This window comes from Heteronotia binoei, chromosome 17, assembly GCF_032191835.1.
Source record: "Heteronotia binoei isolate CCM8104 ecotype False Entrance Well chromosome 17, APGP_CSIRO_Hbin_v1, whole genome shotgun sequence".
Lineage (NCBI taxonomy): Eukaryota > Metazoa > Chordata > Lepidosauria > Squamata > Gekkonidae > Heteronotia > Heteronotia binoei.
Window position 1 is genome coordinate 14,467,425 of NC_083239.1, and position 26,079 is coordinate 14,493,503.

At 48.0% G+C, this 26,079-nt stretch overlaps 1 protein-coding gene across 4 annotated transcripts in view; it reads left to right on the forward strand.

Moving 5' to 3' along the window:
• MAP7D1 (MAP7 domain containing 1) overlaps window positions 1–25,435 on the forward strand; it is a 78,238-nt gene extending 52,803 nt beyond the window's left edge. Inside the window, exons 6-18 of one of the 4 annotated variants that reach the window (XM_060257600.1) lie at window positions 3,931–4,041; window positions 8,725–8,847; window positions 9,443–9,588; window positions 9,839–9,960; window positions 10,795–11,045; window positions 11,220–11,406; window positions 12,881–13,061; window positions 15,389–15,493; window positions 16,236–16,289; window positions 18,918–18,981; window positions 20,070–20,178; window positions 22,003–22,193; window positions 24,653–25,435. In XM_060257600.1, the coding sequence (XP_060113583.1) occupies window positions 3,931–4,041; window positions 8,725–8,847; window positions 9,443–9,588; window positions 9,839–9,960; window positions 10,795–11,045; window positions 11,220–11,406; window positions 12,881–13,061; window positions 15,389–15,493; window positions 16,236–16,289; window positions 18,918–18,981; window positions 20,070–20,178; window positions 22,003–22,193; window positions 24,653–24,663 (1,655 nt within the window). In that variant the 3' untranslated portion in view covers window positions 24,664–25,435. The remainder of the gene's footprint in view (window positions 1–3,930; window positions 4,042–8,724; window positions 8,848–9,442; window positions 9,589–9,838; window positions 9,961–10,794; window positions 11,046–11,219; window positions 11,407–12,880; window positions 13,062–15,388; window positions 15,494–16,235; window positions 16,290–18,917; window positions 18,982–20,069; window positions 20,179–22,002; window positions 22,194–24,652) is intronic. The other 3 variants (XM_060257601.1, XM_060257602.1, XM_060257603.1) reach the window with 3 other exon arrangements.
• Window positions 25,436–26,079: the final 644 nt, after the last annotated feature.

Below are 26,079 nucleotides of genomic sequence, written 5' to 3' on the forward strand. Positions count from 1 at the left end.
ATTGCTGCTAGGGGAGAAGGGTGCAGGATACTATAAAATGGCTGCCTGGGTGTGGGGGAGGCAGTCACAGTCTCGGGAGAACAGAGGAAGCTGCTTCTGAAGGTTTACTCCAGGCAAACTCAAAGGTTTCCTGAGTTCTTCAGAAGCAACTGGGGTTGCCAGACACCTGTCCCCCATGCGCATGGGTGGTCTCATGGTTTCTTTCCCCAAATCACCCCCTCTTTTTGGCAGGAACCCAGAAATCATTTCAGCATGCCTACAAAAACCTGACATGATGTAGGCACAATGGGGATGTTGGGGGATGATGCTCTGGTTTTGGAGCAAAGCTCTATGATTTGAAGTACAATCTACCCATGGAGTTTTGCCCAAAAACCAGAACGTCACCCCGACATCCTTGACACACCTACATCACGTAGGCACATCACGATGCTCCTCCCCACTCACGGAAAGTCCCTCCCTCTTCCCCACTTGCACAACTATTCGACCCGACAACCCTAGAAGCAACTCCTGGGCTAGTGAGGTGGGGAGAGAATCTGCAGGAATTTCCCAACCCAGAGTTCGCACCCCTAGGTGGAGGATAGTCAAGACTGGCTCTTTGCTTTGGAGAAGAAAGAAGTGGGCACCAGGAAACACAGTGCTGGTGCCACAGCGCCAGAGATACCATGTTGGGAATCTTAAGAATTTTCTGGTACTTGTTTTCAGCTAACAGCCAGTTTATAGAATTGGCAGAATGAAGGACCAGAGCTTTTCCTGAAGGAAAATTTGGAAATGCATTGTGGTATGCAGTTGTAATTTGCACGCATTGCATATGCCAATACAGCACACCTATACATTTTTCTTTTGTGTTTGTGCACATGCTTTATTTTCCTTAGAGCCGCATTCCATGGCATTTAGAAGCCTACACAGAGTGGGAGAAAGTCCTGTCAGCTAGGAATTTGACTGCATTCATGCAGAAGGTTTTCATTTTTGAATTGCACAAATGTGTTTGTACAACAGCATATTTCCTCCCCGCCTTGGGGCTGCACATTTTGTGTCTGGTTGCACATTAACAAACAAACCCTGGCATTGTCTACAGGCGGGAAGTTAGAGGTTTAAAAACCTCCCAGCTACCGCTGCTGCCTAGCTCTCACTGCTAAGGGCCATGCGGTTTTGTTGCATTTCTCATCCTAGTTCTGGATACAAGTCCATACGCTCTATAGGTACAGTCACATTGTACTATCATAACGATGATTGTTTTCTTCGCATCTGTTTAAAAACAACAGCAAATACGGTAGAAAAATATTGCTGGTTAAAACAGTTCACCCTCTGAAGCTTGAGGTGAAAATCTTTCCGTAAGTACTTCAGCAACCAAAAATGTCTCCCAGTATGTCCTTGATCCTGAGGCTGTTCTTGGAGGGAGGGGGCACTTTGGGGCCATCTTTGGGAAGGAAGCTGTCAGTTTGGCTGACTTTCTGGTGGGAGAAGCAGAGCCTTCTGGCTATACAGAGGGCAAAACCTGCAGAGCAGAGAGTTGCAAGTGTGAGGACAGTGCGCATCTGCCCATAATGCTAGGGGTCTTTAATTGGACCGGAGACGATGAAGGGGCTTTGTGTATATTTCTCAAGCGTGGCAGGTACAAAACACAGTTCTGTCTATATCGAAGAATGAAATGTTACAGGGAGAAAGTGGTTCGACATGACTTTGTTGACCTGTTCGCTCCAAATTACATGTACCCTTCACAGTTAAGGTGCCATTTTTTTTTCCTGGGCCTCTAGCATCAACCTGATAAATATAGCCGCTCCTGTTTTTCCTATCACTTATCTTAATGCTAAGGAAAGTATTGCCAACTAAATATCTCTGCACTCCATTTAGTGCCCTTGCTTTTTGTCCCTCTGGGCAGCCTGCAGGGAACTGTGGGGGGAGGGGGGAGACTTAGCTTATTGGGAGCTGGGAGCTTCTTCACACTTCCAGCAATGTGCCCACATGACCTCCAGCATGACCCGGAAGTGACTTAGTCATATCGGGGACATTAGGGCATTGCTCTTGTTTGGGGGCAAAAACTCTATGGTAAAATTCGCTTCTGCCATAGAGTTTTGCCCATAGAGTTTTGCCCAATGTCACTTCTGGGTCACATTGAAGTCATGTAGGCATGTTGCTAAAATGTTGGGTATTCTTCCCACGTTTTGAGGGTAATTCCCTTCCACCAGCCAGCTGGTCCATGGCAGAGAGGTGGGACCTGGTAGCGAGAGACCCCTGCCCCCACCTCAGGGTTTAGCATCTCTAGGAGACTGCCATGGGAGCAGTTTACACCACGGGGCAGGGTGATCTGTCCCAGAATGGACTGTTATCACAAGGAAACTATTAGTGGCAATCCCTTCCCCCAAATACTCAACAAAATTAGAGCTTTCTGGTCAATGAAGTAAATGAATGGAGATCTGGAGTAAATGTAAGAAAACAAAACATGAAGGTTAAACAATACAAGTGACAGATTACTCTTCCCTCATTCATGGAAATCTCAACTTCTTTATTATGCAAACTTGGAAGAAGTCCAAGCATAGCCACCATTTTTTGTTGTGTGACAAAGTTGTTTGCTTCCTGACATTCAAAGAAAAGTTTTGGAAAAGCATGGGACAAAATAACATAGCTGCAAAATAAAATCACAATAGCCCTTCTTTTTCTTCCATTGTTCAGGGCTGATGCATTCACCACAGAAATCTCATGTTGTCAGCTGTGTGCCTGAGGGAAACCTCCCCCATTTCCCAAAAGAGCACTGGCAACCAGCAGGAGGCTTAGTGGGGCAGGAACATTTATAGGCACCACCACTCTGGGGTTGGTTTGTCATCACATTTGTATGATGCTGTAGGATTGCCCTGATTACTGTATGGTTTACGATAGAATTTTGGTGTAATCCTAGAGCGTTGCATCAATGCAGTAATGTCACTTCTTGGTTTGCACCAGAAGTGATGTTGCAGGCTGGGAAAAATGCCTGTTTCCCCCCCCTAGCCAGCCTACTTTTAGCCTAACCTGCCTCACAGGGTTGTTGTGTGGATAAAATGGAGGAAATAACAATGGAAGCACCTTTGGGTCCCCATTGGTTAGATTGGTGTGATATAAATGAAATAAATAAATAAATTGCCCTGATGGCAACAAGTCTTCAGTGTTTAAAAAAAGGACACAACTACTTAGCTATTTATCCTAATGGACCAAATGTCATCGTTGGCCTTTGGGAATGGATTTCCCATCAAGTACTCACAAATCTTGCTATTTTTAATAGGGAAAAAACCTTGTGAGTTATGTTCAACAAAAGCAGTCCAAGGCTGCCTGTTTGCATGGCTTCTGAGCATTGTAGGTGACATGCTAAAGGAAGTACAAACTGTTTCTTACCATTCTTCTGCTTCCAACTTGTCTTTGCTACTATGATCATAAACACATTAGAGTGTATCTGGAGACCCCTGGAGCCGGGTATTTTAAAAGCCTCCCTTTAAAGCTTTGATCTTATGCACACTCACCATGGGAGTAATCCCCACTGAATCAGTGAGCTTCACATCACTGTAAGCCATGCAACAGGATTGGGCTGTTGGTCTCTACCTGCCGCTGCCTGGATGAAGGAGGAAAGGTAGCCAAGTTCTTCATGTCTGGTTAAGCTGGGCGTTGCAAAAACTCTCCAAGGACAAGTGTGCTGGCAATTCAACCAAGCTCCCACCTGCCACACTCGCCTGTGCCTTGGATGCAGCATGTGCACACCCGAGCCCTTGCGAGGCCATTGAGCACACACGGGGGGGTAGTGACGTCAATCAGCACCTAAACCCTGCACCTCTAAATACTCCACCAAGCTTCCTCTGCCCTTCTCCCTCTGCCGCATGACTCCTGCCCTCTGCTGCTGCATGCCCGCATGTCTGCCAGATCCTGCCCCACTGCCCTTAACGCCCGTGTGTCTTTTCCCTCTCGTAGGTGCAAGCAGGTGCTCCCTCTCTGCTGTAAATCTCCCTAAACACGTGGATTCTATAATCAACAAGCGCCTCTCCAAATCTTCCGCCACACTCTGGAACTCACCCAGTAGAAGTAAGAGACCCCTCTGGGGGCACCCCTCAATGCCAGGGAGAAGGGCGGGGTAGGGGGCAGTACTAACTTCAGGTGCACATGAGAAGGTCAGGGTGGGACAAGTCTGTTTAAAAAATGAAGAAAACCCCCTTTAAAAGATACATATAATGTGATACAGCTGGGGCTGGGCATGCCTGGTGCCATCCACGCAAGCAAAGGAGATCGTGGGAATTCAGCAGTTGAGGGTATTGGCTTTTGTGCAGGTTTCAAGCTCTTGTGATTACGGATAAGCTAAAAATTGTGTAAGTGGTGTGTGTGCAGTTTCCAGGATGAGTGTCAGTGGGATTTCTAGTGCCCAATGGGAGGGTTTCATCCCTCTGCATACCTTTTGGGTCCCTCTTAAGACTGGCAGAAATACAATAAAATATGCAAACAGGCAGGACTGCGCAGACAGGTTTAATTTGCATAATATGTAAAAAAAAAAGAGTAAAGGTAGTCCCCTGTGCAAGCACAGCATCATTATGACCCATGGGGTGAAGTCACATCATGACGTTTTCTTGGCACTTTTACCAGAGTGGTTTGCTATTGCCTTCCCCAGTCATCTACACTTCCCCCCCCCCCCAGCAAGCTGGGTACTCATTTTACCGACCTCGGAAGGATGGAAGGCTGAGTCAACCTTGAGCCGGCTACCTGAACCCAGCTTCCGCCAGGATTGAACTCAAGTCGTGAGCAGAGCTTGAACTACAGTATTGCAGCTTACCACTCTGAGCCATATGTACATTACACCAAATTCTGGTTTCCATCATGTGGAACTCGGACTACTATGCTGCAGATTTTTGAGACATCTTTGTGCAGGACATTTAGCACTCAGTAATATCTGCTAGTGAGATATTTATCTATATCTGCTAGTGAGTCTTTATATATATATATATTTCATTCCTGCATCTAGAAGGAATTGTTATTATCTCAAAGTGAGCAGCAAAGTGTAAAACTAAGAGAGATAGTTTGAGAAGTTCTAGCTTTTTAGGGCTTTAGATCTTCCATGCCCTGGGCATTCAGAACAAGGGACCCCATCCAAGCAAACAGTTGAGTCCTGCATTTACTGCAGCCCTCTCACCCCCAACTCTACTCATGGGGAGACAATAAGGGCCCTGATGCCAAGGAGTGATGTCCCCCACCCCTCTTGGCCAAAGCTGCTCCAGTATCCAATATCGAGACTGTCTTCAAGCTTTATATTCTTCATGGCTGCGGCCTTTTCCTGGTCATGGGAGAGCTTTCTGCTGCTTCCCAGTTTCCCACAGGTAACTCCAAGTTTGGCAGCTGCCCAAAGCCCCATTCTTGGTGCCCTCTGCCAAGCTGCACTGCTTCCCAGAAGATGGGGTTGGGTATTAACTCCCAAGCACTTAAAGGGGAACAGATTTCCTTATTCTTGCCCTGGGGAGGCACATGTTCTCGCTGCTGCTGTTCTGCTGCCAATACGTGAAGCTGCTTTATACTGAGACAAGTTCTTCTGCTTAAAGAAAAGAAAATGCTCCATGGATGTCAGGTGGTGTCTCAGAAAAAGCAAGACCATCTTAGTCCAGATTTGGGTTAGCAACTCATGTCAGGCAGAAATAGGGTTGCTAGGTCCTGACAGTGACATTGGCACATTGGGGGTGATAGTCTGGTTTGTGGGCAGAAATCTATGGTAGATTAGCTTCTTGCCAGAGAGTTTTGCCCAAAAACCAGAGCATCGTCCCCCAGTGTTGCCAACGTGCCTACATAATTTCCCAGTGACGTAGGTATGTTGTGTTTATTTTCATTTTCTTGCCTGTTGGGGCAGGGTAATTTCCCCCAGTTTCTGATAGACCTGAAGTGGGGTAGGGGGTGGGGAGAGGCTCCAAATCAGGGAATCCCTGTCCCCAACTGGGGACCGGCAACCTTAGGCAGGAAAGAGATTATTGGGGTGAGAGATGAGAACCACCAATTGCATGTGTGGAGAAATGCTTCAGGAGGCCCCAGTCTAACTGACTGTGTGCCTCCTCTCTTGCTCCAGCTGAGGGAGGGGAGAAAGATAATGTACTCAGCAACTATATAATGTACAGAAACAGTGTCACTGGATATCTCTCTTCTGTTTACTCGTCATGGGTGTGAGATTTTGGGGGGTTCTGAGTAGCAGTTGGCACTGGGGCAGTGCTGGGTGGGATGGTGACATGTCCCCCAAAAGGGGCACATGCTAACAAGATGGAGCTCTCTGCTGTGGTTGCCAGTGCGTGGCAACTGGCAAGAGGGCTGTGCACAGTGATATGGTGGGAGCATGACGCTGGTTGCCTCATCACTTCCATTTTTTAAACAAATGGAAATGACATAGTATTGCTCTAGGAATTGCTGGAAACTCTGTGGTGAACTCTATGGTAGCGTTGTTCTGAGAATTGCCAGAAACCAGCAATTTGAGCTTGCCCTGTATCCTTCCTGGGGGGGGGGGGGGTTGTTTGTTTTTTTGCTGAAAGTGAGAAGACATTTCAACTGGCATGGTATTTTCCCATGGGAGCAGGCATGGGGGTTCCTAATCCTGATCAGGGGCTTGGCAGCTCTATTGTCTGCATATATATTTAGAAAATGTGTATGTTGCTTCTGTCCTGACATGGATAGCTCAGGCTAGTCTGATCTTACCTGATCTTGAAAGCTAAGCAGAGTTGGCCCTGGTTAATACTTGGATGGGAGACCACCAAAGGAGTGCAGGATCTGTATGCAGAGGCAGGCAATGGTGCACCACCTCTGTTCATCTCTTTTCTTGAAAACCCTACAGCAGCGAGTCTGCAAGCATGTTAGGAATTCTGACACAGGGTGGTGGGCACAACCACAAAATGGGTGCTTCAGGAGACAAAGCAAACCACAAAATGACTGCCCCGGGAGGTGGAGCCACACATATATAGGCCTAGAGTTTCCATAATTCATCTACGACTTGATGGCAGAAGAAGAAGCTGCCTCTCCAGACCTTCTTGAGGCGGGTCACATCAATATATAGATATAGATAAAAATATGAAAACTTGTGGTCAGTCAATTCAAGCTAATGATCTGCCTTAGCCCAGGAGCTCTGTACTCCGGTAGTGGTTCTCCAAAATTCTGGCAAAAGACTTGCCCTGTTGCCAATTCCTTAAACCTTTTAACTGAAAACAGCAGGAATCAAACCTTGGACCTTCAGTGGGCAAAGCATGTTACATACTGAGGTTCAAAGGACTCCTCCCCAACCCCAGCCTAGGGCTTTCAGGGCCTGGTCATCCTAAGCAGGTCAAGCAATGCTGGATCTCCCTTGGCTCCCTTCTCTGCTGCTGCTGCTCAGGATAGTATTTCCTCCCATAGCTGTTTTTGTTTCCCAGTTGCTTAGCGATGATTAAAAATACCCTGGGCATCTGAACGAGACGCCCGGAGGAGTCCAAGGGAACGGCCTGTGTCTGAGCCGGCCTGCTGAGAGCCCCAGCGAGGACTGTTCATGGGAGTGGAATTGGGCGGTGCCCATGGCAGGGTCAGTCAGACGGTCATCCTTACACATGCCTCTGTATGTGTGTGTGCGCGTGGGGGGGGGGAGGTGTTTTGCTTTGCAAAGGTCCCATCAAAGGCTGTGGCACTTGATAACTTTAAAAAAAAACAATTCCCCAATGTTTTCTTGATGATTTTGGATAAAGGCAATTCATACAACCACGTGATACATTTGTGCCATGTCCTGTCGCCACATCCCCAATTTTCTATCACCCAAGTCACTATTGAGAATGTCTGTCTTTGTTATCTTTGTTTCTTTACTGGTGGCTTTAGCAGCCCTGGTATAGATAGCAGGACCTAAGAAATCTAATAAACTTGTGGTAATGGCAAAACAGCAGGCCCTGAACGTTGGGAATTTTTTTGTGAAATCTTCTGGGTCTGGCAAATCTTCCAAGAGGAGAAACCCTGCCGTTGTGAAGCAGCAACTGATCCTCTGTGTCCTTGGCTGTTTGCGGTATCTGGGTTTTCGTCCTCCTCGGTGAGAGGGGCACATCTGTCTCTATTACTGCTTCATGCTTCCATCCTCATGTTGAAGTTTTCTGAGGCAGCCGAGGGCCACAATCTTGACATGTGTCAAGATGGTTAGCAAGATTGTCTGCCATCCTGTGAAAGTAAATGTTGCATTTCTGAATGGTCACAGAGGCCTTTCATTCCTGGAACCTAAGCGGAGGAGGAAAGAAGTCGCTCCTTTTGAGTGCCACCCTGTCCTAGACAGCCCAGACTAACCGGATCCTATCAGATCTCGGAAGCTACGCATGGTCAGCTTTGGGTTAGCACATGGATGGAAGACTACCAAAGAAGTCCGAGGTTGCCACTTAGGGGCAGGCAATATGAAACTACCTCTATTTCTCTCTTGCTTTGAAAACCCCAGGAAGGGTCACCATCAATTGGCTGTGACTTGATAGCCACTTTACACCACCCATCTTGAACTCTGAATCCGGTGCTACCAGCTTCCCTTCTCCCGAGAGGTTGCTTATTCCTCAGCAGCTAGCCTTGGCAGATTTGGGGCAGACAAAATGCCTTGCAGACAAACTCTGCAAGTCAGTAGGGTTGAAAACTGATTTCCCTCTCTGGAAAACTGTGGGGAGCCTCAGATAGTGCTGAGGCTCCCATATTCGAGGGTTGGTTGGGTATATCTTGAAACCTGGCTCACTAGAACTGTTCCCTCTCTTTTTCCATCACCAGACCGCAGCCTCCAACTCAGCCCCTGGGAGAGCAGCATCGTTGACCGGCTCATGACGCCAACACTGTCTTTCTTGGCCCGCAGTCGCAGCGCTGTGACGCTTGCCGGCAATGGCAAAGATCAGGGTATGTAGGGTGGAAAGGCTGAGATTTGTGTGGGTAGAGGGGGCATCCCACCTTGAGCTGTCCATGAGCATGGCTGAATGGGCATTTGAACCCAAGTTCTTTTTGTGTCCAAACCCAACTCTGCTCTTTGTTCTTCTGCCACTCCCAAGTCCAAACTCTGAACTCTTCTTCTGTGCATAAGCATATATTTAAACTGTGGCGGGAAAGAGCCACCTTTGACTTTTTGTGGCCTCTGTGCCTGCCCAGAGCAGCCATTTCTAGAGCAGTAGCATCCCCTCAGCAGATGCCACCTCAACTAGCACATTGCAAAACTGGAAGATTTGCATCTTCCGGCTCCTTTTTCTCATCCACTGAAGTAGCAGCAGCAAATGGTTGTCTTTTTGGGTTGTGTTCTAAATCTATCTAAAATGTATTTGAATTGTTGGGGTTGAAGAGAAAAGTGGGATAAGACATATTGGGGGAGGGGGGGAGAGGAATTGTGTGTCTTGTTAGCCTTCCTTCCTAAATTTCATGACTGCTCTTGGGTCTCATCCCTAATAAGGGCTGGACTCTGTAGTTGGCCTACTGACCACCCGTCTCTTTATTCTCCCCACAACAGTACCTGTGTGCCCCCGCTCAGCTTCTGCCACCCCCCTCAGCCCCTGCAATAACCAGCGCCTGCACCACCGCTGCTCAGAAAGACGGCGGCCAGCAACCAGCAGCCCAGACGTGACACCTCGGCGCAAACCTGATGCCTCCCCTGTAAGTGAGCCTGTGCTCTCTTTTCTCCATAGCAGCAGCCGTATCTGGGTCCTACACAAGGAAAGCCCACCAGGGAAGGGTCCCTAATGCTCTCCAACTAGCATTCTGCCATTGAACACGGAGGCTGTATTTTAGCAGCTGAGACATTTTCAGGGTTGGAGATGTAATTGCAAAGCCTCTGGCCCTGCTTTTTCTACACATCTTCGTCTCTGACTGCTGTTCCCTTGTCTCCTTCTCTCCTCATCCTCAGAAAAAGAAAGAAAAGAAGGACAAGGAGCGGGAGAATGCCCAAGAGAAGAGTGCCCTTGCCCTACGCAAACGACAGTCTATGCCCGCTGGACAGGCTCGCCAGCTGCGCACACCTGAGAGCAGGTAGAAGCAACAAAGCCATACTCCTGCCCCATATTTAAAGGTTTCCTGCCATAGCAGCAGTGACCATTTTGGTCATTGACTACACTTTATCCCACTTTTCAAAGCCCCCTGTTTTGGAGAATGTGGAAATAGTCTCATATATGCTGCCAAAAAGGGGGGGGGGTATATGGGGGGAGGTTGTGGTTCAGTGGTAGATCATCTCCTTTGCATGCTGAAGGTCCTAGGATCAGTTCCCAGCATCTCCAGTTAAAAAGATCAGGTAGCTAGAAGACCCTGGAGAGCCACTGCCAATCAGAGAAGACAACGGTGACCTTGACAGACAATTTGTATGGGGAGGGGCCACAGCTTAGTGGCAGAATATCTTCTTGGCATGCAGAAGACCCCAATTGCAATCCTTGGCTTCTCTAATCGAAAGGATCAGATAGGAATGGATGGGGAAGAGCTCTCTACCTGCAGCCCTGGAGAGGCGTTGCCAGTCAGACAATACTGACCTTGACAGACTTGCTATAAGGCAGCTAGGGAGGGGTTGTGGTTCTGTGGCACAGCACCTGCCTGCATACAGACGGTCCCAGGTTCAATCCCTGGCATCTCCAGGTGGAAAAGGATGAGGCAGCAGGTGATGTGGAAGACCCTGCAGTGCTCTTTCCAGTCAGAATGTACCACGTTGACCTTCACAAACCAAGGGTTTGACTCAAAGGCAGATTCATGTGTTACCTGTACTCTTGGCTTACACCAGTTGTCAGGGCTACAGCCCATAATAGGATAGAGCGGCTTGGTTGGTGAGGCTAGGCCATTTCTCCTCCTCCTAACACTCTTGTGGTTATCCTCTGTTAGCCCAGGCCCCAGGGCGAGGCCTGCTTCTCCAGCTATTGCCAAGCATCGCCCAGCCTCACCTAGCACAGGCCCCAGTTCTCCGCATCGGCCAGGCTTGACCCGCAGCACTCACTCTTCACCCAAGGTGCGATCCCGCAAGGAGCACAGCAGTCAGCCAAAGGTCCCGAAGGGCGAAGAGAAGGAACAAAGAGTGTCCTCTCCTGCTCTGACTGAGACCCCCAAGGTCACAGGGAGCGCTGAAGTGGCACCAGGTGAGGCCTTTGGGGTTTGGGACCTTTGTGTTTTACCTAAGGGGTCACTAACATGTTAGGAAATGACTACAGGGGTTAGAGGGAACCAAAGATACAGTGAAGGGCCTTCGGGGATTTTCCGTCTTCTCATCTTCTTTTTGTGGTCGTCTAATCTATATGTTTGGGGCTCTGCAGATACCACTAACCCTTCTGGCACAGCCAGTCCTGTGCCAACGCCTCCTGCTGCCACGCCAGGCAAACCCATGGCAGGCACCACAGACCGAGAAGAGGCTGCCCGGCTCCTAGCTGAGAAACGGCGCCAAGCCCGGGAGCAGCGGGAACGGGAGGAGCAAGAACGCCGGGAGCAGGAGGAGCGGGAGCGGTGAGTCCTCAGGCAGGAAATTCTACTGGGTTCTAGTCCTCTGAGGAAGGGGGAGAGAAACTCTTGAAACTTCTTGCCTGATGCCTGATTGCAACAATATACACAATTCAATCGTTGTGCCACCTTAGAGCATTATGCCAATCTGGAATCCTCCTGGAGAAGTTACATTTCCACACTATCTTAAAAAATGTTTAGCAGTAAGCAATGCACTGGAAAGATCAACAGTGAGTGGCATTGAATTGGGACGTCTTTTTTGAAAATTTATGGAGCACCATTTGCTGGAAGAGTGACAATTGAAGCAGGACTTTTTAAAGTCAACAGCCTGCACATTGGGACTCCTTGTGGAAGAAATGTCATGAATTATGTTTTTTATTTTGTATATGCACTTTATTACATAGTAATTTGTCACTATAATGATTGAGTTGTGTATATTGTTGTTCCTGTAGTGACTTCTCTCCTGTTGTTACGTGGTGCCTGATGGCGACATCAGGGATTGCCATTCCGTTTTCTTCCCCCAAGACTGGTGTTTACTCTTGGCTCAACCATTCCCTTGTTCCCAGTCTGTTCTGTACTCATTTTCTCCCAAGGCCAATCCTTGGATTCTGCAAAATTTCCTTTTAGATTATTGTGAGAAAGCGATAGACAAGCTTGTTCTTCCCTTCTTTTTCCTGCACGACAAAATGCTAACTGGATTCTCACGATGTCTCACTATTACGGGAGTGTTTTTACTGTGCTTTAAAAAAAAGAAAAGAAAAGCGCAGATTGTTTCCAGTTGCAAAATGTGGCCATCGTTTTGGTGAAGAATCTGATTTACTTTCAATGCAAGACAACTACACTGTTATGAGCAAGGAGGCTCATAAATCTGTTTTCAGGGTCTGAAACCCAGAAAGTGATGATTGTGCCCCTCTCATGTGCAGAGCAAGTAGGCTCATAAATCTGTTTTCAGGGTCTGAAACCCAGAAAGTGATGATTGTGCCCCTCTCATGTGCAGAGCAAGTAGGCTCATAAATCTGTTTTCAGGGTCTGAAACCCAGAAAGTGATGATTGTGCCCCTCTCATTGAGGAGGCGCTCTGGCCTTGAGCTAAGGGCTTTTCAGAGCAGAGGGTGTTTGTCCAGCTTCCTGCTAGGTGGTGGAAAGTGCCATCGTCACAAACAATTTATGGCAACTCCACAGAGTTTCCAAGGGAAGTGGTTTGTCATTGACTGCCTCCGTGTAGCACTTCCTTGGTGGTCTCCCATCCAAGTACTAACCAAGATCAGCCCTGCTTAGCTTCCAAGATCTGACCAGACTGGGCTAGCCTGGGCCATCCCTGTTAAGGGTGCTTCCTCCTCAGCAGGTGTTTTACCGCAATATAGACAGCTCCCACCCCAGCTGAACAAGACACATCTCTCTTGCCTGCCATGTGCTCTCCATTTTCACCCTCTGATTGGGATGGAGCAGTTTGGATGATGGGTGTTTTCTGTGCCTGGCAGGCGGCTAGCAGAGGAACGCGCTCAGCAAGAAGCCAAGGAACGGCTCCAGCAGCAGGCAGAGCTAGCCCGGCTGGAGGAGGAGCGTCGGCGGGAAGAGGAGGAGCGTGCCCAGCGGGAGGAACGGGAAGCCCAGGAGCGGGCTCGGGCTGAGCAGGAAGAGCAGCAGCGGCTGCAGAAACAGGTGCGTTAGCTGGAATGGAGAGAACAGAAGCAGAGGGATTGGCGGGAGGAGGACTGATGGTAGATGGGGGTTCTGTTATCAGGCCTGTTAAGCTGAATTTACCTGCCACAAATGTTTGATGGGGCACTGGAAGCAATGCCTGGGACCACAAAGGGTTGGGTTGCTAAACTCCAGGTGAGGCCTGGAGCTGTTTGAAATTACAACTGATCTCCAGACCGCTGAGAACAAGTCCCCTGGAGGAAATGGCAACTTCTGAGGGCAGACACTATGGCAACACTCCCCTCTCCAAAGTCCACTTCCTAAAGCATCGTCCCCATTATCTCCAGGAATTTCCTGAGCTGGAGTTGGCAACCCTGTGTGAGTCAGGAGTTGTAGAGGTCCTTGTTAATGGCAGGAAGATAGGAAACAGCATGGGGTGCCACTGCCATCTAGTGGTGGAAATGGATCACAGTTTCTTGGATGGGAATTGTGCACATCTGAAGGGAGTGGGATAGGGTTCCCAATCTCGTTGAACGTTTGGGTACTTTTGGAATTCTGAGTGCCACAAAACAGCAGCCAGTGAGGCCAGTTCCAGTCACAAGATGTTGGGAGGTTCCATGCTAAGCATCCTGCTACAATATAGGCTGGTGAGTTTGACAGCAGAGCTACTGGGCCCCTCCAAAGCACCTCTTGCTCTAATTAGGTAGAGGAAGGCCAGGACTGGCTCTTTGCTGTGGGGAAGGAAGCAGTGGGTGATGGGAAAACATATTGGTGGATTTCATGGTGCCTTGTTGGCACTGAATAAATCAGTACATTGTTGGGGCAAGGGTTCAGTAGTAAAAACCATGCTTTGCCTATCTTTAGATTTATTGATTTGTATCCCACTTTTTTCCACTTTGGGAGCCCAAAGTGGTTTATAATACTCCTGTGCATTTTATACTCACCACAATTCTGTGAGGTTGGTTAATCTGAGAGGGTGCACGTCTGGCCCAGGTCACCCAGCAAGCTTGCTCAGTAGAATGGGGATTTGAACTTAGGTCTCTTTGACACTCCAACCACTTCGTTGTGGAAGCATATAGTTGTGAGGCTGGTGATCCAAAGATTTTTTTTGGGGGGAGGGGGGGGTCTGAGACAGTCTGAGAGCCCTTAAAGAGGTGGAGTTCCAGCAACAGTCTTGGATTTAAATGTACTTGGAAGAGGAAAGGAAATCAAAACAACCAGTAAGAACCTCAGGGTGTGATCACATGGCAGATTTGATCTGCCATAGCTACCCCCCACCCCCCGATTTAATATACAGATTCACACACACACATCTGGCCCCCACATTCCTGGTGGGAGCGTGTCCCATTCTGTTTATTCTGTTCTGCTCCATGGCTAAGGCTCGCACAATGTTAACAAACTTCACATTTTGAAAAAGGAGCAACAGAATGGAATAGCGGCAGCCCTGACAGCCAGAATTTAGTGCCAAGCACTGCTTGGATGGGAGATCACCACAGAAGACTGGGGCTGCTACGAGCCCCCTCTGTTTGGCTGTTGCCTTGAACACCCGATGAATTGAAACTTCAAGGCGGGGGTCCCCAGCGTGGCTCCCATGGATGCCCACTAACCCCTTTCCTGGTGCCCACCAAGTGTTTGGGGAAGTGGGTGGGGCCAAGTTGGGCTTTTGCCCAGCAAGGCTTCTGATTGGCCACTGGAGATTTGATTGGCTGTGCAGATTTTTAAAAATGTTGCTTTGGCAGCAGCAGCCACCAAAGCACAAGGATCCACACTGTGTAACTGAAGTGGCAATTATTTTGGGCTGGCTCCGCCCCCCACTGCAGCCATGTTGTGGCAGCCATATTGTTGCTCTGCCCACCGCGCCGTGCCAGAATTCCAAACGTGCCCGCAGGCACAAAACGGTCAGGGACCCTTGAATCATCTGTGACTTCACAGCACACTTTACATTGAACGAATGGAGTTTTTCCAAAGTAGTGAATGAATGAACACACCAACCTTTCTAGCTGTGTGACTCAGAACAGGAGGAGCAAGATCTGTCATGGGGGGGGGGGAAGGGTTCAACCTCTAGGGTTGTGCTTAACAGGAGTGAGCTTTCTGCTGGAGGTAACAGGAAGAACAAGGATAACCAAATGTGAGAGCCAGTGTGTCCATCCTGCCATTTAACGGCTGGTTGAGATCACTGAGCAAGGGGGTCTTGGGACTGATTGGCTGCCTTTTCCCCCCTGGAGTCAGGGCTGGAATATCCCTCAGTCTCCTTGTTAGCTCTCGTGCCACTTCATGGCTGGTTCTGCCAGGGCTGGATGTGCACCTTGATTCCAGCAGTAGGGTTAACCTCTACTGTTTGGTTGCAGAGGGAGGAAGCCGAAGCCCGAGCGCGTGAGGAGGCAGAGCGCCAGCGGGTGGAGCGTGAGAAGCATTTCCAGCGGGAGGAGCAAGAAAGGCTTGAGCGGAAGAAGGTAAGCAGGGTGGGTCATCTTGGTACACGAGGAGTAGAGTTGGTAGTTAAGCTGGGAAAGTCCAGGAAGGGTTTTTATTGCATGGATAGCAAAGTAACTGTAGAAAAACCCAAAAGAATTTTTTTTAAAAAAAACCTGGTGAGGTCTGCAGTTCAGCATTATTTTGGTAGAAAAATAACATTGGGTAGCTCATGGAATTGCTGGAAACTAGGATTTTACCATAGATTTCCCAGCAATTCTTAGAACTACCCAATAACATGTTATAGAAGATGATGTGTCCCCCCACCCCAGGTCCCCACCTCCAAAGTTCCCACTGGTTGCCAGAAAGGCAGCTGGGCAAAGCTCCACTCCCCACATATTGGGTTTATAACACTTCTGATTGTCATGGCTTCTCCCAGAGCATCCTGGGAAATGTAGTTTGAGGAAGTCCTGAAAAATCTGTTAGAGAACCTTTCCTCTTTCTCTTCCCACTCCCTTTACCTTAACTAAAATCCCAAGGATTGCCTGTGAAGACAGAGTAATTGATAATAAGTAGACAATGCCCAAAGAGAAGCTGAACAAGAATGATTTCTGCAGAATGACTTGCCCTTTACAATTATTGAGGTCCTGAACTTCGTCTGGCAACTGCAACTTTATAATAATAAAATACTCCAAAGGTTAGGGCTTGATAGACTCCATTATTACATCTGGATATCTTAAATGTGTAACAATTTAGACATGGTAGCTTCCCTTCTCTCTACAGCGTCTGGAGGAGATCATGAAGAGGACGCGGAAAGCAGATGGAGCTGATGCCAAAGTGAGTGGTCCCCACTAGGGGTGTGCAAAAAAAAAATATTCGGAAATAATCGGATTCAGAAATATGCGGGGTCAAAATATTTGGAATACCGTATATTTCCAAATACCGGTACTCAGAATAGCTGTATATACTGGAGATATATGGCTATTTCTGAATATACGGCCCCATTATACCCTATGGGCCATTGAAATCAATGGCAAAATAGGGTATATTGGAAGCCGCCTGGAGGGGAGGGGGTTTGAGGGAGAGCCCCCAAATTTGCAGGGGATCTGCAGGGACTCTCTGCTATGAACCCTCCAAGTCCCAAAAAGATTGGGCCAAGGGTTCCCATTCCAGGGGCATCCCACCATTATACCCTATGGGTCATTGAACTCAATGGCAACATAGGGCATAATCAGAGGCTACTGGGGGGGCAGGGGGTTTGAGGGAGAGCCCCCACAACTGCATGAAACCCTCAGATTCCACAAATAGCTCTATAAAAACATGAAAGTGACACAGCCCACACACCAACCCCCTCACACCAACCGGAGGTAATTAAAAAAACCCAAAACATGACAGAAAAAAACTTAACTTTTAACGCACCCCCCCCCCCCCAGAAAAAAAACAGAACCAGGAAAAGGAACAACAGGACAGGATGCAAAACCAACAGCAACAGATCCAAACAAATCTGAGAAAAGGCCAACAAACTCAACTGTTAAAAAACTGAACTTTTTAACAATAAAAAACCTCAGGCGAAATCAGTCAACAACCCCCCCCCCAAAAAAAACACCCCCAGAACTAGGAAAAGGGACAATAGGACAGGATGCAAAACCAACAACAACACAGATCCAAACAAATCCAACAGAGAAAAGGCCAACAAACTCAACTGTTAAAAACTGAACTTTTAAGCAATAAAAATTAGGCCAAACAGCCCCCCCCCACAAGAACCAGAAGAGAAAAGGAACAACAGCACAAAACAGCCGCAACAAATCAAACACAGAATCCTTTTAAAACAGTAAAAAACTTGACTTTTAACAATACAGGAAATTAACCAACCCCCCTCCCCCAAAAAACCCTTCACTCTAACCCCAAGAAATCCAAGCCACCCAAATCAGGAAAAGTAAAAGGACACAGCACTTTTAAAAGTCCTCTCACTAAAGTTATAGGCAAATTGGCAGCCCCCCCACCCCAGGCCCCCATCCCCAGCAGAACCCCCTAACCTTAACCCCAAATAAGCTACCCACCCACCCAAATCTGGATAAGTAAAGGGACTCTATGTCTTAAAAAGTCCTTTTACTTTTATCCTAACTAAAATAAAAACAAGAATCCCAAGACTGTCTTACCTTAGATGTCTTCTCCAGGCAGGTCAGGCAAGGCTGAGAGAGAGTAGCAGCAGCTGAGGCCAAGGGCCAGCGCAGCACAATCTCTCTCTCACACCAACACAGTAGCAATGGAATGGAGTGTAGCCTCCTTAAAAAGATTCTCTGGCCCTACACAGAGCAGTTTCAAAAAATACCACTGCTCTGTGATTGGCCAGAGAACAGTGTTTACTTGGATACCCAAGTAAACAAAAGAACAACAATGTTGCTGATGGCTGCGGGATTAGCCCAGCCATCAGCTATACAACAGCCCTGCAAAGCATGCATTTTTAATGCATTTTGCAAATGCATGCTTTGGATTGGCTGCTGGGGCTCCTCTCCCCCTCCCCCTCCCTCCCTGATCTCAGGGAAGCTATGGGAGAGGTGGGAAAAGGCTTCCAAAGGTAGGAAAGGAGGCAAGCAGCTTCCCTGAGGCTGCAGAAGCTCCTTTCCTGCCATTTACATTGAGTTCCGTATACTTCCGAATATACGGCTCCCGTGTAATGCCTTCTAATTGGATTTGGAAGTATACGACACCGTATACTTCCTAATCAGGGGGTATTCGGCTGTCTATTCGGTTCAGCCGAACCAAATGCACACCCCTAGTCTCCACCCCATCTCATCACCATTCTCTTCCTGTAACACAGCATCCACAAAGATGTGGTGGGAGACTTCATCTGACTTGCACTGAAGTTGACTATTTTGATGTGGTGGAAGACATTTTGGTTTTCCACCTCACCAATTATCACAGGGTACAAAACGCCCTAGTGTTCATGCACAGCTTCCATGTGTTCTGTGGGGCATGCTTCCTGGTGGGTCGCAGGGCCGGATATAGGGGGGGCAGAGGGGGGTGCTTGCCCTGGGCGCCAATGGAGGGGGTGGCACCAAATTGGGTATGGAGTCCATTGTATTCTATGGGACCATAAGATAAAATGGCCCATAAGGAGGTGTCATTTTTGAATTTTACTCCCCTCAAAAAACATGCAGATCTGGTCCTGGTGGGTTGTGCCCTGGGACCAGATTTGCCGGTCTCCCATGCTGCTACCCTTATTGGTACCCCAAATTCAATCTGAGGTAACAGCCTTATCTTGCCTCATGGCAAGGTTGCACCTCTGAGGTCTTGACAGCTCTCCATTGCAGGGGGCCAGGGGTCCTTCCTCATTCCCAAGAGCAGGCTAGACTGTGTCTGAGCTCCCTCATATGCTAATATCAAACCTGCTTGCTCTCTGGCCTCTGGGATTGGTTGCCAGGTGGGTCAGATGTACTTACAGGTGGCTTGTGTTTTTTGCAGAAGAAAGAAGACAAGAAACTGGTGAATGGGAAGAAAGGGGAACAAGAGCCTGAACTCAGTATAGGTAAGAGTTGCCTTCATCCCACCTGATTGTTCTTTGCAACAGTTGTAATAACTTTTGGAACAAAACCAGGGCTTATTGGGAAATTCAGGTCCTTCTTTGGCAGAAGATGCTAGTGTGGTAGAGCGGTTGAGAGTGTCAGGCTAGGATCTAGGAAACCCCACTCTGTCACGAAAGCTTGCTGGGTGACCTTGAGCCAGACATACACTCTCAGCACAGCCTACCCACAGGGCTGTGGTGAGGACAATGGAGGAGGAGAAAATGATGTTGTAAGCTGCTCTGAGCTCCCATATTTTTAAAGTAAAAACCATTGGGGGCAAATTTGCTCCATTAAATTCATTGGTCTTGGATTGTTATCCTAGAGAGAAGCAGCAATGGCCACTTATTTCCCTCCTCCAAAGTAACTTTTTTCAATAAGTGTTTGACTCACAAGCTGCCTTATACAGAGTCAGATCCTTTGTCTACCTAGATCAGTCTTGCCTGCTCTGACTGGCAGCAGCTCTCCTGGGTCTCAGGCAGCGGTTTTTTTCACATCACCTTCTACCCAATCCCCTTAGCCAGAGACTGAACTGGGGACCTCTGGCATACAACACAAATGCTTGTCTACTGAGCCACTGTCCTTCTACCCTGGCCAGTCCTTAACCTACTTAGTCCTCAACCCAAAGTGAATGGGAACTGAAATCTGCAGTTGTTCCTGTTCATCTCCATGCAGCTCACCTTTCCTGTGTTGAAACTCAGAGCATAAGTGCCTTGGGGCAGGGACTTGTTGCCTTGCCTGTGTAACTTGCTGAAGCAGTAGGCATGCCAGGTGCGCCACATGACAGGGGAGGGCAGCAGCCGGTTCAAAAGGTACAAAAATCTGGTAACTGGAGATAGACAGCAAAAATGAATTAGTTTGGTCTGACTTGACCTTCCAGGCAGCTAAAAGGCTGTGACAAAGCAGCCATTTTCTGAGAAATGTCAAAGAAATGAGGGCAGAGAGGTTGTGCTGAATCCGAGGTCCCCTAGGATAGCTGCCTGGCTTGGGCGGCTGCCGTGGATGCAGAAGTCTGCCATGGCTCCTGATGCCCCTCCCTTTCCTGTCTTCCTAGATGGTGAGAAGCGGCCTGGAAGCCTCCCCAAGGAAGAAGAGCTGCCTGAGATGCAGGCCTCAAGCCCCGCTGGCCGCAAAGTGACACCCCCTGAAGGAACACAGCACAGGTACAACGTCTGGGAGAGGCAACACACTCTGAATTGGTGTGTGTGATCCAAATGGTACTGGAGCAGCATGGTTGCACTTTGCCAGGATCCTCTTCCATGTCACTAACATGTTGGGAATGCACAAATCATGTGGGGTAGGAGATAGTGTGGCAAGGACTCTCAGAGGCTAGAGAGTTGGGGGGCGGGAATCAGAGTTGGCACTCTTTCCACAGGGACCCTACACGCTTGTTCAGGTGTAAATGGAGTGGTGTGTCATAAAATGGGGATGGGGTCAAGATTTACCCAAACAAATACTGTAACTCAACTTGCTTTGAGTCTCAACCTTTTACAAAGATCAGCTCCTTCATTTTAGCCAGTTCACACATCTCCTTGGGATGGAGCAAGATTAGCCTGAGTTTCTCCTGAAGGTGGGGCATGAACTAAAGGACTCTGGCCTACAGCTTCTCTCCATCAGCCATTTCCTGGCATGTGTTAAGATTTGTGGCTCTTGTGTTTCTGTGATCCTTGGTGATGCTCTGGAGGAGAAGAGCAGCCACACTGTTCCTATAGCAGAAGAATGTGCCCATAAATGATGGAAGGGTGGTGGGGTGGGCTTCAGATGCCAGTGAGATGAGTCCCTTTGCCGAGAGCTTATCAGACAGATACAGAGGCTGCAGTAAAAAGATTATCTTGTAATTTTTCAAGACATATAGAGTAGAGAAAGTGAGTTTCCAATTTAACATTTATTTAAAATATTCATATACCTTCCTTTCTCCCCGCATCCCAAGAGCCAAGTCTAGTTTCAGATGGCTAAAGCATATACTCTCATAAAGATTTAGGAAGTCACAGTACAATATTTACAGGACAACCCCAAGCAAAGTTAAACCTTTGCAAGTCCATTCAGTGGATTTAGAATGGTGTTCCTCAGTTTAGGATCGGACTGTTAATGGATCGGTTTTCTCTCATTTGGGAAGAGGACAGAAAGGGGGGAGGGTCTTGTTATGATCTTTTGCCCAGGACTGTGTGGGGTTATAAGCCAAGCACAGAATTTCATGTTAGGTGCAGACTTCAGTCTCCCCCTCACTTGTCCATAAAAAAATTATTTCCACCCCCTGTGGTTACAGACAGGCTTGAGCATTGTGTATGTATCTCTGTGGTGCAGATTTTGAGTAGCTGGGAAAACTTTGCATAGCTCTTTGCTCTACTGTATGTGCAACTGAGAGCCAGCATGGGGCAGAGGTTAGTTTGTTGGACTAGGAACTCAGAGAACCAGGTCTGAATCCCCCGTTTGCCAGGGAAGCTTGCTGGGTGTCCTTGGGCCAGTCATTCTAACCTACATCACAGTTGTGAAGATAAAATGGAGGAAAGGAGAACTATGTAAGCCACCTTGTGCCCTTACTGGGAAGGAAGATGGGATATAAATGAGGTCAATAAATAAATGAATGTGGCAAACTTACGATACCATCAGTGATGAAGAACATTAAATTGCCATGCAGTGGTTCATAAGGCCTCATATTCTCCTTCCTTAGATACAGGCCTGGGGAGATTCACGGAGGATAAGTCTTATCAATGGCTACTAGCCATGGCGACTGAGGGGAACCTCCACATTCAGAGGCACTAAGCCCCTGAATCCCAGAACCAGGAGGCAACATCAAGGGAAGGCCTCGGCCTCTATGCCCTGTTGTTGGCCTTCCAGAGGAACTGGTTGGCCACTGTGCAAGAGAGGATGCTGGACTAGAGGGACCATAGGTCTGACCCCGCAGGGCTGTTCTTATGTCTGAAATTCAGAGCTCTCATCCAGGACTGATATGACCATGTGACCCTTTCCCCACTTCTCCCCTGCAGCTCCCCTGTGACACCTGCTCTCTCCCTGGTGAATGGCCTGCAGACGGGGAAACACGAGAATGGATTTTCCTCTGCCAAGGAGCCCAGTGGCCGGGAGCACTCTGCAAGTCCTGGACTGGGCATGGCCGGAGAGGCCATTCTGCCTTTTGCCAACAAGGAGCCCTTCCTCACCAAGGCCCCGCAAGTCACAGGTAAGATGCTGCCCCTTGTCCATCCCAAGACCTGAACACAACTCAGCCACTGAGCTGTAGCCCCCGCCTGTCTGACCATGGAGTTGTATGGCAGGCAGTGGGACTAGTTTCTTGGGATCATCCGATTCCCAGTTAGGAGGATGCTTTTCTATAGTGCTGGTGTTCTAGCCTGAGCACATGCAGGTCCCAGTTGTACAAGAACTGGCGCTCCAGGTTCAAGCTCTGTTTGCTTCTTTATTTACTTAGTGTATCATTTTCAGTCTAGAAAAAAAGGGGAAAGCTAAGGGGAAATGCGACAGAAGTTTATAAAATTATACATAGGGTGGAGAAAAGCAAATCGAATACTAGAACTTTCCAAAAATACCAGAACTCAGAGCCATCCTATGAAGCTGATGGGAAACCAATTCAGAATGGACAAAAGAAAATACTTTTTTGCTCAACGGGTAATTGTTTTGTGAGAGCCAGTTTGGTGCGGTGGACTTTAATATGGAAGAACTGGGTTTGATTCCCCACTCCTCCACATGCAGCAGCCGGGTGACCTTGGGTCAGTCACAGTTCTCGCAGAGCTCTCTCATCCCCACCTACCTTACATGGTGTCTGTTGTGAGGAGAGGAAGGGAAGGAGATTGTCAGCTGCTCTGAGACTCTTGAGTGAAGGAAGTTTATAAATGCAGTCTCTTCTAATTAAATTTTGGAATTCACTTCCAGTGAGGGCTGTGAGCACAGATGGCTTTAAAAGGGGGCAATGGAGGGGAGGTCCCATCAATGCCACCAGCCATGGGGACTGAATTTCCATATACAGATGCAGCAGACTTCTGAATACCAGTGCTAAGAGACAATGTCAAGGGAAAGTCTTGGCCTCTGTGCCCTGTTTGTTAGCTGGCTGCTGGGTGAGACAGGATGCTGGGCTAGATGGACCACTGGTCTGCCCAGCAGGGCTCTTCTTGTGTTCTTATCTGCCATTCCCAGTAAGATTTGAGGTAGATCACTGATTATATGCATGTAACAAGAGAAACAGAGGACCACCATAAACTATGAAATACAAGAATACTACTTCCAGCCCTGACCTGGAAAGCCCAAACTAGCCTGATCTTGTCAGAGCTTGAAAGCTAAGCAATGTCGACCCTGGTTAGTCCTTGGATGGAGACCACCATGGAGGTATATGGTAGCTATGCAGAGGCAGGCAATGGCAAAACACCTCTGTTCATGTCTTGCCTTGAAAACCTGACAGGGTTGCCATAAATTGGCTGAAGTCACAACTATCACATCAAAACCTCATAAACAGTACAATACAACAAAGAATGAATGAGAACTGGAGAACAAAATCAGAGGAATGGCACAAAGTTATAATGTAAGCAGTGGACATCTATAGAAGTTGATAGTGGATTTATATCCCGCCCTCCACTCCAAATCTCAGAGCAGCTCACAATCTCCTTTATCTTCTTCCCTCACAACAGACACCCTGTGAGGTGGGTGGGGCTGGAGAGGGCTCTCACAGCAGCTGCCCTTTCAGGGACAACCTCTGCCAGAGCTCTGGCTGACCCAAGGCCATTCCAGCAGGTGCAAGTGGAGGAGTGGGGAATCAAACCCGGTTCTTCCAGATAAAAGTTCACACACTTAACTACTACACCAAACTGGCTCACCATATAGGCTTGAATTGGAGAGCCAGAAACTGGAGAGCCAGTTTGGTGTAGTGGTTAAGTGTGCAGACTCTTATCTGGGAGAACCAGGTTTGATTCCCCACTCCTCCACTTGCACCTGCTGGAATGGCCTTGGGTCAGCCATAGCTCTGGCAGAGGTTGTCCTTGAAAGGGCAGCTGCTGTGAGAGCCCTCTCCAGCCCTACCCACCTCACAAGGTGTCTGTTGTGGGGGAGGAAGGGAAAGGAGATTGTGAGCCGCTCTGAGACTCTTCGGAGTGGAGGGCGGGATATAAATCCAATATCTTCTTCATCTTCTGAATTGACTGCCCTTCTACCTCAAAGGACACTCAAAGCAATTCCTCTGCAATGGTTTACCAGGTGGACAATAGAAGAAAAAATATAAATAGAAGGCAAAACCAGATGTCATTTCAGCAGTTCAGTTTCAAAATGTGATAGTTGGGCAACCTGGGGGGAAAAACCCCTTCACAGGAATTCTCGTGAGGGGGCCAGATGGGCGTCTTTCAGAAGCTGATTCTAAACCACCAAGCAGAGCCTGCCATAAACCCTGTGTGATCCTTGGTAATGAGCACTGATGGAAGCAGAGGCAAAGCCTTCCCAGCAGACCTCCAAGAACAGGGAACCTCATAGGAGTGAGGATGCTCCCACCGAGAAAACTGGCCTGATCTTTTTGTTTTTTTAGGACTAACACCTGAAATCAGTCAGACGCCCTCAGCATAACTGACTCCACAGTCTCGATCGATTCTGTCTTCATCCCGTCAAGCCTCTAATTATTTTAATCTCTCCTCCTCTCTCTTCCAGAGGTCCTGTAATCAGTGATGCCCCCTCTCCCTCCCCCAAAGGACGGGTGCGACCATGTGCCAGCTGCAGGCTTCGATCTGCCAGATGCTCCCCAACCCACAAGGATCCAGGAGGCACAGGGAGCCAGGCTGGCTAGGGACAGCCCAGCCCCACAGACTCTCTCTCTCTTTTTCTTTCTTTCTCTCTCTTGTTCTTCTATTTGTTTTTATTATTATTTTTAATATGCACCTTATCAGACTGATCCCTACTCATATTTCATCCCACAAGACTATATAATCACATAGGTATTTAACTGGCTGGGTACAAAAGGATGTGAATAATGTACATAAAGCTCAGTGTTAACACAGATTGCGCCAACAGCATCACTGGTGGGGTCTCACTGCCCCCCCATGTGTGTTTGCAGTAGATTCCTTTGGGACTTCTTTTTTCCCCAGATGCAGGCTGGGTCATAGCTGGGGGAGACAGGATCTTGGCATCAAGCTGGGGTCCGTGTGTGTGTGTGTGTCTGTTACAGCCAGTGCAAAAGCAGGCAAGTCTGGAGCTGTAATTTAAACTCTCAGTGTTTGGTCTCAGCCAGGATACCTGGAGAGTTGTGTGTGTGTTTGCACCATAAGCCACTCGACTGCCGTTGTCCAACACACTGTGCTTTTATTGGGTGCTGCTGTTTCTGCGTGCGTGTGTATGTCTGCGTGTGTGATGGCTGGGACACGTCGCACTGGGTGTCATTGTGACAGTATTATACATCTGAACAACCTTTTATGGACAATAAAGATAACAAATGATTGTGGCTGTCTCTTCTTTGGGGCTGAACATCTGGAAAGAAAAGGTCCATTTCCTGCCTCTGGCAATCAGGGCTTTAGCCCCATTATCCCCACTTCCAACATTATAGTTATAATGTATTTATTAAAGAGAAAATGTTCTCAAGCATACTTAGCTCAGCACTAGATTTAGCAAGGAATTAAAAAGATATGGGTCAAACACAATTCCTCTGTTCGCTCTATGCATGTCCTATCAAATGTTAAAATATAGGATTGGCTCCTTAGTTTAGGATGTAATAGATCTGTACAGAGTTACCATTACCTTGCGGCTTCCTCCAGCTCTTTAGGCTAGCACATGGTTAATGGCCGTCTCCCCCAGACCTCAGTTAAGAGTTCTGCCTGCCCTGATGGACTCAGCACTAAAGGAGACCCTCCTTTTTGCTTCCAGTTTTATCCTCTCTATTCCCACCCACTAACCAAGTCAGGGTGAGCCAAAGAAGCTTTTCCTGAAAATCTACAGGAATTCCTTCCTGAAGTCTCTATTATTTAATTTCTCCAAATCTCTGTTCCCTGCTTGAAGAGGGGGAAATTGACCATCCTATTGTCTAGACAGATTAGCATTTGTATGAAAACAATTGAACTGATCCCTCCCAGCCCGAAAGAGGGGAA